This window comes from Mytilus trossulus, chromosome 6, assembly GCF_036588685.1.
Source record: "Mytilus trossulus isolate FHL-02 chromosome 6, PNRI_Mtr1.1.1.hap1, whole genome shotgun sequence".
NCBI lineage: Eukaryota > Metazoa > Mollusca > Bivalvia > Mytilida > Mytilidae > Mytilus > Mytilus trossulus.
Genome location: NC_086378.1, coordinates 60,183,371 through 60,205,244, shown reverse-complemented (window position 1 = coordinate 60,205,244; position 21,874 = coordinate 60,183,371). Strand labels below are relative to the sequence as shown.

Genomic DNA, 21,874 nt, shown 5'->3' with positions numbered 1-21,874 from the left:
ATAAATTATAATGTCATTAATTAATTAGTAATTTTTCAGATTAGAACACATAAAATTGAGGATGGAAATGAGGAGTGTGTCAAAGAGACAACAACCCGACCAAATAAAAACCAACAGCAGAAGGTCACCAACAGGTCTTCAATGTAGCGAGAAATTCCCGCACCCGGAGGCGTCCTTTAGCTGGCCACTAAACAAATATATACTAGTCCAGTGATAATGAACGCCATACTAATTTCCAAATTGTACACAAGAAACTAAAATTAAAATAATACAAGACTAACAAAGGCCAGAGGCTCCTGACTTGGGACAGGCGCAAAAAAAACCATATTTGTTTATGTACGATAATCAGCCCTTATAATTCTACAAGTTTTATTGCAATGACCCCTTAGGGTGTTTATTTAGCAATATGAATGTATAACAAATACGGCAAAAAATGCATGTGTCAAAGTTTGGATTATTAAAACAATATTTGGTCATTAAAAAGGTATCTTTAAATGTACAAATCTTCTGTTCTGCCTACATATAGAATTAATAGAGAACATATTTCAATCTTCTAGAAATGACTGTCAATGGTTATCTGTATAAAAAGTATATATTTAGCTATTATACTATGAAACTGTACAAAGTCTTTACTATTTAGTTTAAAATAAGCATAGAAAATCATATTGCCCAGTATTGCCCACTATTACCCATTTCTGGGAGTATTGCCCAGTCCGGGAAAACCCGGGTTTTCCCACCTGGGAATTCCCGGGCGGGTAATACTTTGCCAACCCTGAAGTGGACTCGTCGTTATAAAAATTGATATATATATTTTCTTTAATGTATTGATTTTTTTGTGCTTTTTAGATATTTAAGCAAAATGAAGAATGAAAGGAGATATTTCTGTGTTGTACTCCTGGTGTGTGTTAAACTAGTGAATACGTCATGTCCGTCGACTTGTTCTTGTAGTAGCTCAACATCAGGGTTTGATGTAAACTGTTATAACAAATTGTTTGAACATATACCAGTTTTACCAAATGATACGTATAACCTGTAAGTATATACAGCTGATTTGTTTTAATTTTTACGTAGAATTCATATTTAAGGTATTGTATTGTAAAAACCAGAGAATCTAAGGTCTAGAGTTTCTATCATGTTAGCAAAATTGTATGAAGGAATCCTGAAAACTAATGTTAATTTGCATTTTCAAGAACATTTTATAAGATTGTAACTTATAAGTATTAATATGTTTACAAGTGTTGATTACTTCAGATTGACTATATTTTTTTTTAAAGTGGCATCTTAAAGGGAGGTAAATCTGAAATAAGGCATTTTCTGAAGGAATCTTTGAGGAATTTTGCTATTTTATATTCTAGACGGAAAAACGCACGGTGACCCTTATTTTTTTCTTTTCGTATTCTCAAAGCATTCTTCTCGTATTTCATTTTACAAATCAATCAATCATTAAGTTTAGCTTCTAATCACATAATAAGTCTGTTTCCTGTATCCTGCGAAAATGCACAATGACCTATCATTTCATCATATTTTTGAACATATTTTGAAATATATTTTACGTTTTGGTAAAGTATGAACAGCTATGTACCACCTTAAGATAAGCAGTGTATAATATTGCCAAACAATAAAACATTTCTTACAAGTCCATAAAGTAACATGTGGAATCAGATGAACAAATTTAAAAAAAAAGTATTCTCAGCAATTTTTTTTATTATCATGATTATATCTTGACACATTTCAGGGGCGGATCCAGCCATTTAAAAAAAAAGGGGGGGGGGGGGGGGGGGGTCCTAACCCATGACAAAGGTGGGGTTCCAATTATATGTCCCCATTCAAATGCATTGATCGTCCCAAAAATGAGGGGGTTCCAACCCCTGGAACCCCCCTCTGGATCCGCGCCTGCAATTTGAAATTAAAATTGGTTGTATGCTTTAATCAATTTTTATTTGTTTAAGGAATTTGGGGTACAACAGAATACAAGACATTGATGTCAAGTTATGTAAAGAGAATCGACTTTTACAAAACATGTGAGTCAGTAATTGAAATGTTGCACTAAACTCATTTAGAATTATTCTTTAAATGTCACAAATCATTTAATGAGTTAAGAAAATAAGTTGAAATATTGAAATGTACGTATTTTTTTTGTTTTGTTTAGAATGAAAAGAGATCAAGATGAAAATAGCCCAAACTAAAAGTCCATTACAAATTGTAGATCGGAGAGAAACATATATTATAACAATAAGGATCAATGAATACACATGAATCGATGAAACAAATCTAGATTACTTATAAACAATCAAATTCTACAGAAAATCACAGTTTAAATTCAATAAATTACCATGAATCTTTTAACCGAATTTCAAATACTAAAAAAAAAGCGAATACTACATAAATTGACAGTTCATACTAGTAGTTCTTGCTCTCGAGCGAATCTGGTAATGCAAGTAAATATCCAGAGATGAAAAATATTTTTTTTTAAACCTGTACACATTGAGGCCTCTGTAACATGATTGCAAACCACATCGTGAAGCCTGAAAATATTGAGGGCAAGATACTTTAATATATTTTCTCACTTTGGTCTTTTGTGGATAGTTGTTTCATTGGCAATCACACCACATCTTCTTTTTTATATTTCTCACTGAAGGCACAAAAATAAATCCGTTCTATGTTAGCGTCATCTACATAAAAGCCTTACCATATGGACTGCAAAATCAACATTAGCATTGCTGTTAACGAGAGACAGAAAAATCAATACAAATGACAAGAATATACAAAGATATATTTTCTGTAGATATTCATGCAAAAGTATTATAGGATTTGACGCTATGATCAAATATCTATTTTTGTTACTGTTGAAATAACTTTATTTCTTTTCATGTTATTAACCAGCAACATCGATAACAATTTGATTCAACATATAACGAATGATACATTCACAGACTGTCACCAGTTATCCTCACTGTAAGTATATCACATTAAACGTCATTATAAAAAAGATTAAGCCAAACCATGTAGCACTCAGAAATAATCGTAGGAAGAAGATTTAACATAATGATCAATACAATTCTTTAAAATTACTAAAATCTTCTATAATGATACGACAAATGACAGAAATAAGAAAGAGGACAAGACGTTTTAGGAAATTCGAAAATTTCAACTTCACACCAGATCAGACAAAAGTTTTAAGTTGATGAACACACATGCATTATATGATGCTTAAAAGCTATGAAATCCATTTCTCAAAATTACAACAGACTTTTAAGACTTGTATTGAAGACATGTGGACAAATATTCCAAGAGAGCTAATTGAAATCGCATCAACCTAAAAATGGCCTTTAATTTCTCTGTTGAAAAAAAAGATGGTGTGCACTTGGGTCATGATTTCGAACCTGACTGTAAATCCTTTCTATTGTATGACTAACAAATTTCGTAATAAAACATATAAATACAATAAAAAAAGAAGTGCAGAAATGCTACCGGTAGCGGAATGATGTCAATGTTTAGAAATGAAAAGTGTCTGTTTTGCGCTTACTCAATGAAATTATTCCCTCATTTTGATCTCTAAATATGTCAATACTTACATGTACGTTACAATTCCTTTAAATTGTGCCTGTTATACATTTTATATAAAGTCTTGAATGATAGACGACACATTAATTGTAAGCATTTACTTTACTTAAATTCATTGTAAATATATGCCAAATAAATGTGTTAATCAAATGACAATCAATCGCAAAATAATTAGATATATTTAATAGTACTATACCTTAATATTACAGTTATCTACAATACAACAGAATCACAGATATACATCGAGATACTTTCAGTAACTTATCACAGTTACACACACTGTATGTATTCACATACCTTAAACTCATAGTATTGCAATTCCACTGTCATTACTAATCAACCAACGAACGTGTCTTATTAACTGAACATAAATTAAGCGACGTTATCTTTAAATTAATGATGACAAAAAATATACAATATAAAAATGAGAAGAATCAATCCGGTCGTTAATTCTACCCATTATGGCTTATTAGAAGTTTCTCAACATCTTACGAATTACGAAACTCTACGAACGTATCGATAAAGAGCAATGATTTTATTATAATAAAATCCACACTTATTTTTTACCGATATTGGAGTGTGTTTAAAGATAACAGTTAACAATTTCATAGTCTTTTTGCAAACTTGCATTTTTTTTGTGGTTAAACATTGGTGTTCCAATTTATTTTCTGGTTTTGAATGTTACGTATTCTCACGTTGAGTTTCGTTTGTTTACAAGTTGAATATATGCGTTTGATTTATCTCCCTTATCTAATTTAAAATAACCTGGTCAGTTTGTAATGTTATTAAGGTTCATCATAACCTTTTGGCTAATATGGCCGTATTTACACCCCAATTTTTACTCTGAGTACAGACTGACCTATGCACCTGCAACAGTTTTAAGGGATGGTAGGTACTAGATATAAAAAAAAAAATGCATTTTATGTTTCAGAAAATTATAAACTTTACTAGATTTTGCTTTCCAGTCTTTTTCGTTCCTGCAGAAGGTACCAAAATAAACAAAGTCGGGAAAGAGGTTTGAGAATCTCCCCTTATATAATACATGTTGTGAGTAGTATTGATTTAAATGGACAATAGATGGACAATTGACATCTGCAGACTACAGGTAATTTAAACTGTGTTAATCATGAGTGGACTGTATCAAATGAAACTCGGGTGTTTGTTTATTTTGCTATCTTCTGCAGACTGGAAAAAACTGGACATCAAAATCCATGTAAGTTTTTAATTTTCTGATTCGTATACTTTATATTACTGTTATATACCTAGTTCCTACCATGCCTTAAAACTTTCCTAGATGTACCAGTTTTTCTGTACTCATATTAAATTTTGAGGGGTAAACACGGCCATATTTTTAAATTCCTTATGATGAACCTTAAAAATAATCGGTGCGTCTGGTTTGCAATTCATTTGATTGATTGTTGTATGTTTAATGTTATGTGGCAAATATTCCATGGTTTTCACGACGAGATTAGCGTTTGTAAAAGGATTCAAAAGTAATTGAGATGAAAAAAAATTAGCATTTTTCATTTATTATATCCACACATCCTTTATAAAAATGGAACACATAGAGGAGGGTGATTTGGGGGTAAATTGTGTCTCCTAGAAAAAAGTATCCATCTTGAAGGTCTCAATGTGCGGTCGGTCCTATTCATCTGATTGCTGTTAAAAGATCTTAAATTTTTTGGGGGAATAGTTACAGAAATATTAAGGTGCACTCGATCAATCGTAAAGATATAGAGTTTTGTGTATTCTTGTTGAAAGTATGAGTGCTACAGCACCACCGGAACTGATAGTAACAAAGTATTTAAAGGGTACATTTTCGTTTAAATTCTATTCCTCCCAAAAAAAGAATAACGAGAAGAAAAACAATCAAAGAAAGAAACAAAAAAACATATACAGCATGCCATAAAAACTCTACGAAAATAAAAAAGATAAAATCTATATTTTATGTATATATATAATAAAATTTGTACGATTATAAAACATACAAAAAGAAACAAAGAATTGCAATGAAAAAAAGAAATAAATACATTACAGAACATTTTTGAACGTGTTAACTGTTTTGTGTTCTTTTTTTAAATGCTTATTTCGATGTGTCCCTTTTTGTTATCTTTCGTTTAATGGTTATATTTATAATCTGTCTAGAATATAATTAATTTAAGGTCAAGACGTGAGCATTTGGGTTTTCGAATTGGAGCAACGAAGTTACTACGGGTCCGAGGATGTTTTCTTTTGTTCAAATTAATAACTAGAGGCGTTCACGCCTAGATTATGTTTACCTCATGTTGGCGAAAGACCTTCTTCCATAGATCAGCTGATCCTTGATAAGATTAAAAAAAATCCTATCCCCTTCAATTCCAAAGTTCTATATTAACCCTTTTGTTCATTTATGTTCTAACAAATTCGAAAGAATGTTGTCATGTTTATCCAACCTCTGACGATTGCTGTCCTGGGTTTAAATATTTTATATCTTTCGCTATAACTTATCCACAATGCCTTTCAACATAAAAATGGTAGCATACGCTATAAATTTATTACTTTGGGATTTCATTAGGCATATTTCGTTAATAGTGACAAACAAAAAGGTAAAACATGCTACACAGAAGAACAAGTTGTCAGTATGCTGGAGTTTCTTATCGACAACATATTTGTTGAGTTTGGAGGTAGACTTTTCAAACAAATTGTCGGCATTCCTATGGGAACAAACTGTGCGCCTCTTCTTGTCGACCACTTCTTATTTTCATATGAATCGGAGTTCCTCCAGACACTTGTCAAAAACAAGAGGATCAAAGAAGCCAGATTATTTAATTTCACTTTCAGATATATTGATGATGTTCTTTCCATAAACAATCCGAACTTTTCTGATTGGGTTCCATTGATATATCCCCCAGAACTAGAGATTAAAGAAACAACAGACACAGCTTCCTCCGCTTCATTTTTAGACTTATATCTCGATTTTGACTTACACAGTCATCTCAGTACCAGAATCTATGACAAACGAGACGATTTTAATTTTGAAATTATTAATTTCCCCCACCTTAGTAGCAATATACCAACTTCACCTGCATATGGGATATATATTTCCCAACTTATTCGATATTCAAGAGCTTGCAGCTCCTACTCAGACTTTGTAAAACGTCATCAGTGTCTGAGTTGAAAGTTGATGAACCAGGGATATGTTAAAGAAGGTCTCGTCCTTTTTCTAAAAAAAGTTCATCGGAAGGTATCAAGACCTTGTTGATAAATATTCCGTATCAACTTCTCAAATAATACACGATGGTCTTGATGTATAGATTCTGCGTACTGATGTTGTTTATCATGTTGACAACATATTTTATTGTTCTTTCATTTGTCTTTGTTCTAGTATTAATATTACTTTTACTGTTGAATGGTTTTATGTGATATCAGTTTGACGTGGCTCGGTACATTTTTTTGTGGTTTGTTTTGTATATACGACTTTTTGTATTTCTTTTCTTCTTATTACGTGACTCTGTAATTTAATAGATCCCGTCAGTATTATATTGGTCTATTATATTTCATTATGATATATTTCTATTATGAATTACTATATACGTTGAATCACAAACGTCAAAATCATTCAATCGCGTAGTGGTATTAACTATTTTTGGATTCTCATAAATTCTACCTATAACTTTTGGACTAGTTTTAATATCGGTCTATTTCTGTAATTTATTCTTACATACTTTTGATTCTTTAACCCTGTATGCTTACATTGCCTATGTTAATTTTAAAACTGTTTGTATGCACATTGAACTTCAAATTTATGTGACGTATAAAATTTTCTGACGTCAGACACTCAAATCAATTAATGTGTTCGTAGATAAAAGATGGTTTTTGTGTTCGGTTACATTGTCCCCTTTTAAAATTGTTATACGATGATGACTGATGTACCCATATCTTGACTATTTTATTAATTGTGACTGTTTATTTAACGCATCATGTAAATATAACGGAATTTGATGAGACTTTTATTAAAGTGAGAGGGTTAGCGCTATAGAACCAGGTTTAATCCACCATTTTCTACATTTGAAAATGCCTGTACCAAGTCAGGAATATGACAGTTCTTGTCCTTTCGTTTTTTATGCGTTTTGTTATTTCATTTTGCCATGTGATTATGGACTTTCCTAATTGATTTTCCTCCGAGTTCAGTATTTTTGTGATTTTCCATTGATCAATTAGATTTTCAACTGTTTTGATTAAAGCGTAAATAGTATATCATATTATATATACAACTCGTCTAAACATCAATCCAACAATGTTAGATCTGTAAATTGGCATTCGCAAATTTTTGGTTCTTCCCTCGCCGGGATTCGAACCCATGCTACTGTGATATCGTGACACCAAATCGCCTGCACTGCAGCCGTCCCGCTAGACCACACGACCACCTGGGCTCTCAAAAAAAGAGCTTTCGGTGGCCATATGTTACCTTTCCACGTCTGTTTTAATCTAGCGGCGTACTACAGTACATGATATATAAGGCATGAAGATGTTATTGTTACAGATCAGCTAAATTATCTATAGTAAAGGATCCTACAAATTAATATAAGATACAGTCACAGAAAATAATTATATTAATAAGTACGTCTGAGTCAGTGACAACCCTACAACAGATGTATCCATCGGATCGCCATCAATGATGGTGATACATGGCTGTGTACATAATGTATATACAACTCGTCTAAACATCAACCCAACAATGTTAGATCTGTAAATTTGCTTTCGCAAATTTTTGGTTCTTCCCTCGCCGGGATTCGGACCCATGCTACTGTGATATCGTGACACCAAATCGCCTGCACTGCAGCCGTCCCGCTAGACCACACGACCACCTGGGCTCTCAAAAAAAGAGCTTTCGGAGGCCATATGTTACCTTTCCACGTCAGTTTTAATCTAGCGGCGTACTACAGTACATGATATATAAGGCATGAAGATGTAATTGTTACAGATCAGCTAAATTATCTATAGTAAAGGATCCTACAAATTAATGTAAGATACAGTCATAGAAAATAATTATATTCATAAGTACGTCTGAGTCAGTGACAACCCTACAACAGATGTATCCATCGGATCGCCATCAATGATGGTGATACATGGCTGTGTACATAATGTATATACAACTCGTCTAAACATCAACCCAACAATGTTAGATCTGTAAATTTGCTTTCGCAAATTTTTGGTTCTTCCCTCGCCGGGATTCGAACCCATGCTACTGTGATATCGTGACACCAAATCGCCTGCACTGCAGCCGTCCCGCTAGACCACACGACCACCTGGGCTCTCAAAAAAAGAGCTTTCGGTGGCCATATGTTACCTTTCCACGTCAGTTTTAATCTAGCGGCGTACTACAGTACATGATATATAAGGCATGAAGATGTTATTGTTACAGATCAGCTAAATTATCTATAGTAAAGGATCCTACAAATTAATGTAAGATACAGTCACAGAAAATAATTATATTCATAAGTACGTCTGAGTCAGTGACAACCCTAATATTATATATATATACACATGGAAAAAAGTATTGCAACACCTAATTGAAATTGAAATTGAAGAAACACTTTTCATTTTGTTGGGATATAATTTGGTAAAATAGAACTAGTTAAACATTATTTAAGTATCACCTGAGTTTAGTCAATAAATATCGACTCGATAATGTTTTATCTGCACATGCAGCTACTGTACCCGTAAACAGCAAAACAGTTGGTTTTATCCTCATTGTTTTCAACCCTTTAAATAACCAAATTTTTAAAGTTATGTGATTGACACCTTATAATTGGTTCTTGACAACTCGTAACTGCAGCAAGATGGCAGATTATCAGCATAAGGGAAGCAGGGATGTCGCTGTAAAAACTGCACGTATTGTTGGTAATCACCATTTCACTATAAGTCGTTTTGAGAATAAATCAGGCAATAAACGTTGTTAAAGACATTCCGAGATAATAAAGACCCCCTTTATCATTTGCTAAGGAAAATCAAGCATAACGAAGGTTGGTCAGAAAGAAACCCATTGCATACAAGACAATCCTAAAAAGAGAGTGGTGGCCATACAGGAGCTTTTTAACAAGAACTGTTCGAGATCGACTCATCGCTAATGGTTATCGTGCGATAAGATCATTTCGGAGACCTTTGCTAACGAACAGACACACAGTTTTCCGTATCTGATGTAGTGCAGAGCTCGCCAAAGTTGGAAATTAGCATCGTGGAGAAAGATCAAATGTTCAAATGGAATTCGTTTCATCTTCTTTGGCACGATCGAAGATATTTGGGACACTATTGGGCGGAAAGTGCGAGAAAGGACACCCCAGTTCAAACACATCATGAAATAAACAATGCCCTTTATCAGAAATGGTTGCTGCTACCTTAGCAACAATTTAGTCGATTTATTGCAGGAATCAGAAGACGTTTAGATGCGGTTATCCGTTTGAATGGAGGCTGCGCACAAAGTACTAATTCTTTGGCGTATAACGATCAACCATGATATGAACAGTCATCTAAGGATTACTTTTGAAATGTCTGACATTGTAAAGTTCGACTACAGTAAAAGTTGTAAAATGCATTTTTTTGTACAAAAAACTCTCCATTTTAATATTAGAATTGTGGTTATATAAATCATTTTTTTTTCAAACATTTGTTTGTTCCTTTCAATGCCAATGTTATCATAAACTATGTTTCGATAATATTATACACATATTTTATTATATTTCATCCCAAAAAAGAGGCTGATTATTCAAGTTTTAAAAAATCAAGGTGTTGCAATACTTTTTTCCATGTGTATATATCAAGTCAAAATAATATTTTAATACTCAAAATGGTCTATCAAACTCCAAAAAGAATATATTGTTTATGTAAAAGTATTTCAAAGGGAAGAAGATCACAGCCGATAGTCCAAAATTATTGAATAAATGAATGCTCCCTCTCTTCTCGTTACGGTAAGTTACGTCAAGTTAGGTCAATTTTCGTTCGTTCGTAAGATGTTGAGAAACCTCTATAAGAAATTATAACACGTTAAAATGCCTTTGGATTGATACGGTTTTTACAAGAAACTTACTCGATGCACCAGATTTGTATCATTTAAGATTTCATTTTGGTAAATTTATGAGATTTGAACTGCTTATACTGAAATCATGTATTTATAAATTCCAGATTTCTGTATAACAACACTCTAACAGGAACAACATACAATGAACCAATGTCATGTTGTGTACTGATCAAATTATCGATATTACACATCAGATTCCGAAAAGTCAAATAATTTATCCTTTGCAACATTATCAAAGCAAAAAGTTCATAACTTTACAAATGATTTTACAGTTTGTGTTGTTGTTCCCGTATATACTATATAAATAAATTGCATGCAAGAATATCTATAATACCGAAAATAAAGTTTATTTGACGTGTATTTTGTGCATACATACTGCTATTTAGTTAATATTGTACTGTCACAGAATCAAACTTAGTTATACCAACATAAAATTTAATAAGTTATAATCTCCAAACATGCTTGATTGTCCTGAATATATATTACATGTTGGAAAATATGTTTTAAACCTTCATGCTAGTATTTGTGGAGAAGACAGATTTCCAATGCAAAGAATTTAATCTTACAAATAATGTCTTTTGATTTCAAACTTTAACTGCTCTTTGATTAGTATACATTGTAAGATAACATTACTCAAACACCTTCAACATTTTCAAATTTCAAAACTTTATCTTCCAGGAAGTTACAAATAGGGATGCTCAGTCATTTTATGTACTTGTTATTCTTGCAATGCTCTTACAAACATAATAAATTGTCAGAGGTTTCGGCAATCTTGCCGCAATCATAACTTATATTCTAGTTTTTCCCTGCAATATTACTGCAAAAATAATTGTTTCTGCGAACTTGAAAACAGCTGCAATGATTGAAGGAGTTTCGCATCTAGCTGCAAACTACTGCAAACATTATTCAAGGAGTTCCTGAGAGCTTTTTGTTTGCAGCAATCCTGCAGCAAGTCTGTTGCAGATCATCTGCAAACATTTCAGATATGTAAGGGTATTTATATATTCCAGATATCTTTATAACAACAAGATACAGTCTATAGAGAGTTATTCGTTCGTCAACATGACAAATTTGTATCATCTGTAAGTAACAATGTTATTTCAATAAAGTTTTATAGAAAATACATTCGATAAAAGCTAGTTTGGTGTCCAATTAACGTTGACTGAATATAGGATTGAGCTTGGACAATTTTCGAATTATTTAAGTTGTTCAACTGTGGATTAAAAAAAAAAATGCAGGGCCATTTTCATATGACATTGCTTAAACTCTCAACATTGTGTATGTAGCTGCATGTTACAATTCAGAAGCCTTTTATTCAGTGATTGTCGTTCGTTGATTTGTTACATATTTGTTTTCGTTCATTATTCGTATGAACAAGGCCGTTTAGTTTTTCTCGTTTGAAATTGTCATTCCGGGGCCTTTTATAGCTGACTATGCGAGAAGTGCTTTGCTCATCGTTTGAGAACGTACTGTGACCTTGTTAATTTCTGTGTAATTTGATCACTTGTGGAGAGTAATTTTAATGGCAATCATACCACATCTTTTTTTATTTTATTTTAGAAAAAAGTTCATGAGGCACTTTCATATGATACTGTTTGAACTCTAAAATAGATTCAAAGCCACACATCAGTACTAAATTTATATATATATATCAGTAATAAAATAAACTAAAGCATAACAATTAAATGTTAAAAAGCTTGCTTCTTCAAAATGTATGGGATTTGACATTTCATTTAATTTTTATCAATTCTGTTAAAAAAGCCTTCTTTAGTTTTCTCCTTCTAAAACATGAAAATTATGAAGTAAATAGATTGCATAAATGTCTGCATACTTGGCAACTGCTACATATACTTATTTAAAATGACTTTTATGACAGGCGCTGTTCAAGAATAATTCATTTTTTAAGGTATCTCTACAACAATGAAATATCTACAATAGAACAATCAGCTTTTATGAATCTACCAAGCCTTCAACAACTGTACGTATTTGTTTGCTATTGAATGAATCTTTATCTTTTTGCAATGACAAATAAACATTTGTAGAAAACTTATAGTTCGAATAACACTATACAAAATGATTTTAAAGATAGCTTTATATTGTTGCCTTGCAGCTCAACTTTGCAGACAGGGAATTTAACAGCATACATTTGTCTTCAATCTCTCGTTTTTGTTTTTAGCAAAAATTCATAGCAAACAAAATTCTAAGAATTATTTGAATCCGTGCGTAAAGTAATGCTTGTTTCGAAAGGTTTATTTGAAGATATTTATGACATTAGAATGTACTACTTCTTTTCTTTATCGTTGTAAATGATTTATTGTTTACACTTCTGAAAGCATTGAAAACAATCAATGCTATTTCTTTATCATATACTGATTTAAATGATATTTATATTTGATAAAAAAAATGATAAGGAGGCTTTAAGTAAATTCTCTATATACTTAGTGATGACCCAGAGCTGTAAATATTTTTTATAAAGGCAACAGTAGTATACCGCTACGACAATATACATACTCCGTAAATCCAAAAGTATCGTTACCTATGTACAAACGCTATGTCGATTTCGCTGGGTTGAAAGATGCAATTGGACCAATATTTTAGAGCCTTTAGTCATATTCTGGTGCTTAACAAAAAGAATTAATGTATAGCAGTTAGAAAAACATGAACATGACGCATTAACGTAATTTCAAAACATTATGTTATACGAATGAAACCTTTAAATCTAAAGCTTACTTGGTTATGTTCCGGACCATATGTGTATTTGGACCATACGCGTATGGTCATGACCATATGGGTATATACTCATATGGTCCGACCATACGCGTATGGTCCGACCGTACGCGTATGGTCGGGGTAATTAACACTCTGTTACAGTTTACCTTTTATTTTTCTAAACTCTTCATATTGTATGACCGTTCATCAATGAAAAGACGCTATCATATAGGTAATTTTCTTATTATATTATAATAAAAAGATAAGCTAAATAAAAATTAGAAGTTTCACCTAGTTAATTTTACTCACTTGTCAAAACTATAATAAACACATTTTATACTTATGGTCATTACCGATGGTCAATATCGATTTGTTATTACGAGTGAAAGGCAATATTTTGACTTAAAAAAATAACTTCCAAATTAATGAACTGAACAACATTACACAATTAAGGAGTAACTAGAAAGTAACATAGTTTATTCAAGTGGTTTGTGAATATGATTTATTGCAGTCATGTTACGATATTTGATATCTAGAGCTTCTTTTAAAAAAAACACCGTAGACATATCGGAATGGCCGAAGACCTCGGTGTCACTGTACGCAGCTACAAAAAGGCTAGCTTTACACTCGTAAACAAAAGGTGTAAATGAGAAGGATCGTGCACAACCTATAGACTTTCAAATGCAAAAAAAAACTATGATACCGTATGTAAGTAAATGTCACCCAAGCCTACATGTAAGAATGTAATTAACGATGAAAACTAACTATGGCATCAATATTTATTTTTTACGTAGTATTTATATTATAAAAATAATACATTGTCATGTTACCATCATTTGTTTTTAATAAAGTTTTTGTATTATTGAAACTTGTATAATATAATTTTTAAAAAATATACCTATATGGTACAAATACTCATATGGTCCGGCCCGTTAGTATCTAAACGAGTATTATACTCATATGGTCTGACCATACGCGTACGTACGGTCGGACCATACGCGTATGGTCGGACCATATGAGTATACGCATATGGTCATGACCATACGCGTATGGTCCAAATACTCATATGGTCCGGAACAGTTACATTAACCCTCAATTTACTCATTTTATCAAGTCATTATGGCGCCTCTATAGTTATGACATATTAACTGTTGATTTGACGGTAACATACATGAACAAAAAATGTAAATAAAAAATAACAAATATTGGGGGTGAACTTTAAAAGGTCCAAAATTATCATTTTAGCGGATATTTAAGAAACAGAGTCTGTTGAATCGTCCGTAGTGTGAATTGTATAACAAAATGAGAAAAAGACCAGTCAAACTTCGGAGTCCACTTTGTCTTTCTTTGAATATTCCCGTATTTGAGAAACACGATAGATTTGATAACGTTTCACAAATAGGCACTTAATTGATTGGGTTTATTTTGTATATTGAATATGCTAAATCATAACTTTCACATAATTTGTTGTCGGAATAACGACTGAAATTAACAGCAGTCAATAATAACGGATAGTCACAAACACAATTGGACCGATTCGATTAAAGTTTGACACAACACACAAGTTAGTCACAATACACTAGCGATATGGTTTCGCGATATTGTTTCAGAGCCTTAAGTCATCAGAATAGTCGTCAAATTCTCTACCTGTACCGATTCCGCCATATCCAGAATGTAACATTTTGACTGACGTCAGATTAAAAGAACAGATGATGCAGGTAATTGCAGTATACACTTATGAGATTTGAGCAACAATACCTGCTACTGCATATATTTATATATTCCAGATATCTTTATAACAACAAGATACAGTCTATAGAGAGTAATACATTCGTCAACATGACAAATTTGAATCGTCTGTAAGTAACACAGTCATTACGATTATGATTTATATAAAATTCATTCGAATGATTGATTGATTGTTGGTTGCTTATCGTCCAGTGGCAAATATTTCATGCATATTCAGGACGAGAAATGCATTCGATGAGAGCTAGTTCGGCGTCCAATGAACATTGACTTAATGTTGGAAAATTATTTAAATTGTTCAAGGTGTTTAACAATCTTCATGCAGTCCACTACTGTTTTGATTCTATAAACAGGCCATTCCTCTAACTTATTCCTTCTAGAACCTGTACAACTGGTTGTGGTCTTACAAAATAAAATTATACTAATAAATTGCATTTATTTTATTATACTTGACAGCTATAACATTTGAATAAGTAAAGTTATTTGTCTGGCATAAGCCTTTCAAAATCATTTATCTTTTAAGGCATGTATGTTGAAAAGCCTCCATAAACGTTTTCCTTCTAAAACTGGTTGAATTTTTATGAAACATGATTAAAGTAATAACTTGCATCAATGTCTGTATACTAGAATGCTACTAAATGTACTTAGTTTTTTTTTCGACAGGCGCTGTTTATAATACATTTGTAATTTATATTTTAAGGTATCTCCACAACAATGAAATATCTACAATAAACCAATCAACTTTTATGAATCTACCAAATCTTCAATATCTGTACGTATATTTTTTTTTTAAATTACAAACATCACAATGAACAGGACAAAAATCTTTCATTCCGAATCATCAATAAATTGGGTGTATTGTATATGCTGCATATGTTATTTAAACACAATTTACGTAATAAGTGATCGGAATTACGACTAAAATCATCACTACATTAGATTTGTTGGTCACAATAACAAATGGGACCGATACGATAAATATTTCACAGTTAAATGTATTTGACTTTCAACATTGTCATTAGATCCGTAATTCAATCGTATGGAATAACACAGCTGTTCGATAAACCATACCTCACATTTTTTTTAAATTTGGATATACTGTAAACCAACTTATTTTCGCGGATACTTTATTTCGTGTTTATACCTAGCTAGTCAACTTCGCGGCGATTTAATGTCGCGATTTTCTTATTTACTTAATGTAGTTTGATAGGGAAAGATCCAAATTATTCCTTTTTGCGACGATTTAATTTCGCGTTATTTTTCTACTCCCGAAAGTCGCGAAAATAAGTCGCCCGCAAAATTGAGTTGGTTTACAGTAGATTACTTCTAGTCGATATATTTATACATTACAGATATCTATACCACAACATGCTACGATCTATAGAGAGAAATACGTTTGTCTACATGCCAAGTTTGTATTATCTGTAAGTAATGAAGCCAACTTTTCTTCTAATTAAATACATTCGATGAAACCAAGTTCGGTGTCTAATTAACGTTAACTAAATGTAGGAGGGATCTCAATAATTTATTGTTTACCTTAATAAAAAGTAAAAACACAAAAATACCGAACTACGAGGAAAATTCAAAAAGGAAAAATTGATAACAATCAATGATATTTCCTCATTCGTGTTATTATGTACTGTTTTAATTTATATTTACGTTTGAAAAAATTAGAGAAAAACGGGCTTCCAGTATAAAACATATTGCCTTAAGGGTTTATATTTATCCAGTAGAAGAATAATACTTCTGTTTGAAATTTAGAATTTCCCCATCGTAATTAATGTGCTCAGGCGTTGGTAAAATTAAGTTTGTTTCCATAACAGAATATTTGAAAAGTTCAAGTTCTATGTTCTCAAAATCACAATTTAACATAAATATTTTCTATAAAATATATTACAGAGTCTGTCGATGTGTAGATGAACTGAAAATTATGATAAAATAAGAAGAAGACTCCTCAAACTTCCTTCCATTGTCAACTTTGTCTTTCAGCGACCATACACATAATTTCAAAAAGGGACCCACATCCATATTAACATGATCATAATAAAACTTGCTTACATTTCAGACACTTAGTTTTAGTAACATAAAGCAAAAAAACTATGTCAATTTGACATGCTTTGATATTATATATGCCCTTGAATTTTTACAAGATAACATTTTTGTTCGCTTTTGAGATTCCGTATATCGTCAGGTTATCGGAATTCCAATGGGGACTAACTGTGAACCACTTATTTCGGACCTGTTTATGTATTGCTATGAGTTACAAATATGAGAAAAATCAGCAAAGACCCATTTTTTATGGAAATATTCTTTATCAAGCACAAAAATGTCAGTATTCACCGCAGAAACTAACAAATCCTTTAAATAGACTTATTAAGAAGGAATTTAGTTACGATACTGTTGTCAGGTCATTAAAGATTGCATATTTTGGCGTTAACATTGATTCACTCATAGGGTTTTTGGATCGGAACTAAACACATTTATTCAAAAACCAGTAGTCTGTTGTTATTTATGTATAATTGTCATTTTGTTTATTTTCTTTGGTTACATCTTCTGACATCAGACTCAGACTTCTCTTGAATTATATTTTAAATGTACGTATTGTTATGCGTTTACTTTTCTACATTGGCTAGATGTATATGGGAGGGTTGATGTCTCATAAACATGTTTAACCCCGCCGCATTTTTTGCGCCTGTCCCAAGTCCGGAGCCTCTGGTCTTTGTTAGTCTTGTATTATTTTAATTTTAGTTTCTTGTGTACAATTTGGATATTAGTATGGCGTTCATTATCACTGAACTAGTATATATTTGTTTGGGGGCTAGCTGAGGGACGCCTCCAGGTGCGGGAATTTGTCGTTACAATGAAGACCTGTTGGTGATCTTCTGCTGTTGTTTTTTCTATGGTCGGTTTGTTGTCTCTTTGGTACATTCCTCATTTTCATTCTCAATTTTATAATCTCTGAAATTATGTATTTGATACATCGTGTCGTATGTAATGTGTTTACTACATAGTTATGCTATATCATAACTGTTATTCTATTGGTTGATAGAATAACGACTAAACCCAAAATTAAAGCAGTAAACAGTCGCAATCATGACATTGACCGACACGATGCAAGTTTGTCACAAAAACAAGCGGTATGGTTTTAACTTTTACAGCTTAGAGCTTGGATAACACTTTCACGATTGCTACTACAGGACCACCTGCAAAAAGTTAAGTTAAAAGTCTGATCAAGATGCTAAGTGTTGTGACTGGACATTTAATTAAAATTTAAAAAAAATAACTATTTAATCACGACAACAATCAGATTTTGTTCTGAGAGGGTTTAAATTCAGTCATATAGTCGCATTTGTCCCAGTTCTCAATCAGATATTAAATCGAATTGTGTCTTTGATATGGGAAAAAACTACCAAAAATGTTTCGACAGCGTCCCGGTTATACCGCATGCGATCAGACAGACATCAGACAGCGAGTTGACGCTGACAGAAGATATCTGGTACAAGGACACAGTAATCTTCCTTTGGTTTTTGTTGTCTACAAATATAGGCCACAGTAGTATACCGCTGTTCAAAACTCATAAATCCATGGACCAATAACAAAATCGGGGTAACAAACTAAAACCGAGGGAATCGCATTAGATATAAGAGAACAACGACACAACACCGAAACGCAACACACACAGAAACGGACCAAGCATCAGACAAAATACCACGAGAATAACAAATATAACATCAAAACCAAATACATAAATTTGGGATAGACAAGTACCGTGCCACTTCTTAATCTTAATATCTCCAAAATAAGAGAAAAACAAACGACACAACGTTAAAATGCAACACACACAGAAACGAACAATAATATAACAATGGCCATCTTCCTGACTTGGTACAGGACATTTTTAAAGGGAAATCAAAATGGTGGGTTGAACCTGGTTTTGTGGCATGCCAAACCTCGCACTCTAATGGCAAAGTAAAATATAACATTGAAATGACAACATAATATTTCAGGACTACAATACAAATAAATAGGAGAACACATTAGACAAAGTACACATGATTAATAGATAACAGAAAGCATCAGGTTTAAAATTCAATACGCCAAACACGCGCCTCGTCCACACAAGACTCACCAGTGACGCCCAGATATAAAAGATCGAAAGTGAAAAAGTACAAAGTTGTACAGCACTGAAGATCAAAAGTTGAAAAAGGTTGTACCAAATACGGCATTGATTTTATGCCCGGGATAAGAACATCCTTATTATATAGAACAATTCATGCTATAGCAAACAGTAAATTTTATCAAATGAATATGAAAGAGATATACATAATGAAACTGAAGTATTAACTAATTACAGAAAACTAAACCCGAATACATTATGTTAAGACCAACACAGAATAGACACACCCGAATCAGTCCAGGCGTCAACACAATAAATCATAAAAATGACGTCACATACGATGGCGAGAAGGCACAAACGTTACGCTACATTTGAATTAATGAAATTTAGAAACAGCATGACGTCACATATGAAAAACTATAATTCAAATGTAAGGTAGAATAAGGATTGATTTAAGATTATATTAGAACTAAATACTGATATTACATTCAAACAAAATGCATATTGCAATACTTATTAATAGCAATTAACTGTAATATACATATGTCCAGTTTGTTATGAATCCAACTTCAAATATAGTCCTTAGTGTGAACAGTGTATAACGTGCATTTTTTGTTGCACTTTCCTAATTTATTTCTTGATATTTAATGCAAGAAATATTGAATTACATGTAGGGGCTGGAATTACATTTTAAAAAAATTTGGTGCTGAATCTTTGTGTTAAGTAGTGAATTGGTCCAGTTTAAAAAGATAAAACATAAGTACGTCTGAAGCTGTCAAACAGAATTTAAGACTCGGAGTCCCCTTAAAACATACCTGTCAATATTTGGAGTTGTTAGAAATTTCTATAATTTTATATTATTTGTCTCAACAGCAGTACACTTCACTGTTAAACTCTTAATGAGATAGAGTAGGTGCTTTTTTCTAAATTAAATTTATTGTTTAAAAAATGCAGTACAATGTAAATTTTGGGCCATCAGTTTAAAAACTGTCACTAGATTCAACATGATCAGGTATTGTCGTGGTTCTGACGTGGGTATGATGGCATAATTTCATATTGAAAACTGGCCTGTTCTGGCACGGTTTTGGCCTTATATCTTTGATACCCCCCCAGCAATGACAATTTACTGAAGATTACACAGAAAATTGCTACGATGTTGTTCCAATACTGCAGAATCTGTCGTGACAAATGCAAGATTGTTATCCGACTAGACAAATCGACTGAGTCATCGAACGCTAAGGGACGCATCTGTTATGTAGGGTGCTAGGCCGACACCCCCTGCCGTAATCGATCGTAGGGCTCTCTTTTAAGATTTCTTCTTGATCGATTAATCAAATCTGAACACAGATATCTGCTATTGTAAATATTCATATATTCCAGATATCTTTATAACAACAAAATACAGTCTATTGAGAAAGATACGTTTGTCAACATGACAAATTTGAATCGTCTGTAAGTAACGAAGTCATTTAAATTTTTTAATATTTTAAAATACCTTCGATGAAACGTTTAATTAATGTTGACTGAATGTAGGATCGATGTTAGAAATAGTTCAAATTGTTCAAGCTCCTAAACAGTGAATTGGAAATGAAATGTTCATTTGGCTTTTCCATTCGATATTGATTATCTCTCATATTGATTCATAGCCACACATCAGCGCTTAATTTATCAGTGATACTATGAAAACAATAAAAAAGTCAAGGCATAATCACTAAATAAACGCGACAGTAGTATACCGCTGTTCAAAACTCATAAATCCGTGAACAAAAAATAAAATCTGAGGGAAACGCATTAAATATAAGAGGAGAACAACGACACCATATTAACAACATAGAAACGGAATAAGCATTAGACAAAATCCTATGAGAATAACAAATATAACATCAAAACCAAATACATGAATTTGGAATAGATAAGTACCGTGACACGTCTTATAGTAATGTGAATTCACAATCAAAAATAAAAGAAAACAAACGACACAACGGAAACACAACGTTAAAATGTAACACACACTGAAACGAACTATAATATATCAATTGACATATTCCTGACTTTGTACAGGACATTTTTGAAGGACAAAATTGTGGGTTGAACATGGTTTTGTGGCATGCCAAACCTCCCTCTTATATGGCCATGTGAAATATAAAATTAAAATGACAACACAACATTACAGGACTACAATATAAATAAATAGAAGAACATAGTACATAAAGAAACAACAGCTAACAAAAGGCAACAAGTTTAAAATTTTGATACGGTAGAAGTGCATTTTGTCCACCCAAGACTTATTAGTGACACCACGATACAAAAGCTTGAAAGCCGAAACAAGTTCAAAGTTGAACAGCATCGAGGACCAAAAGTTCAAAAAAGTTAGATACCAGAACAACCCTATTATTTAGAATAATTTATACTTTTGCACACAGTAAATTTTATAAAATGACTGCAAAAGAAATATAATAAAACTGAAGTATTAACTAATTACAGGAAACAACCGAAATACACTATCTAACCCCACGAAATGCAGCACATTCGAATAAGTTCAAACATCAACGCCAAACGCTAAATGTTAAATCAAGCGAAAGGCTTACTTCCTGAAAATGACATTTTAGGGGATTTCACATTCTGTATTTTCTTTTAGATATGTTGAAAAGTCTCCATGAACGTTTTCCTGCTAAATCTTG

General features: G+C 32.4%; 2 protein-coding genes across 3 annotated transcripts in view; both read left to right on the top strand.

Moving 5' to 3' along the window:
- The first annotated feature begins 849 nt into the window (after positions 1-849).
- On the top strand, positions 850-15,193 carry LOC134722864 (probable oxidoreductase PXDNL). Its single transcript, XM_063586495.1, has 7 exons — positions 850-1,032; positions 1,950-2,021; positions 2,884-2,955; positions 3,774-3,845; positions 11,632-11,703; positions 12,528-12,599; positions 15,118-15,193. The coding sequence occupies exons 1-7, from the start codon at positions 860-862 to the stop codon at positions 15,191-15,193; spliced, it is 609 nt and encodes a 202-aa protein (XP_063442565.1). The 5' UTR covers positions 850-859.
- Positions 15,194-15,782: 589 nt separating this feature from the next.
- LOC134723599 (leucine-rich repeat-containing protein 15-like) overlaps positions 15,783-21,874 on the top strand; it is a 34,917-nt gene continuing 28,825 nt past the window's right edge. For both annotated transcript variants that reach the window (XM_063587165.1, XM_063587164.1), the window contains exons 1-3: positions 15,783-15,848; positions 16,429-16,500; positions 20,574-20,645. In XM_063587165.1, the coding sequence (XP_063443235.1) occupies positions 15,823-15,848; positions 16,429-16,500; positions 20,574-20,645 (170 nt within the window). In that variant the 5' untranslated portion in view covers positions 15,783-15,822. The remainder of the gene's footprint in view (positions 15,849-16,428; positions 16,501-20,573; positions 20,646-21,874) is intronic.

Coding starts and splice junctions, on each gene's coding strand:
- LOC134722864 (XM_063586495.1), top strand. CDS start 860: ATGAAGAATGAAAGGAGATATTTCTGTGTTGTACTCCTGGTGTGTGTT. Junction 2,022..2,883: donor AATCGACTTTTACAAAACAT/GTGAGTCAGTAA, acceptor GTTATTAACCAG/CAACATCGATAACAATTTGA. Junction 2,956..3,773: donor TGTCACCAGTTATCCTCACT/GTAAGTATATCA, acceptor TTAATATTACAG/TTATCTACAATACAACAGAA.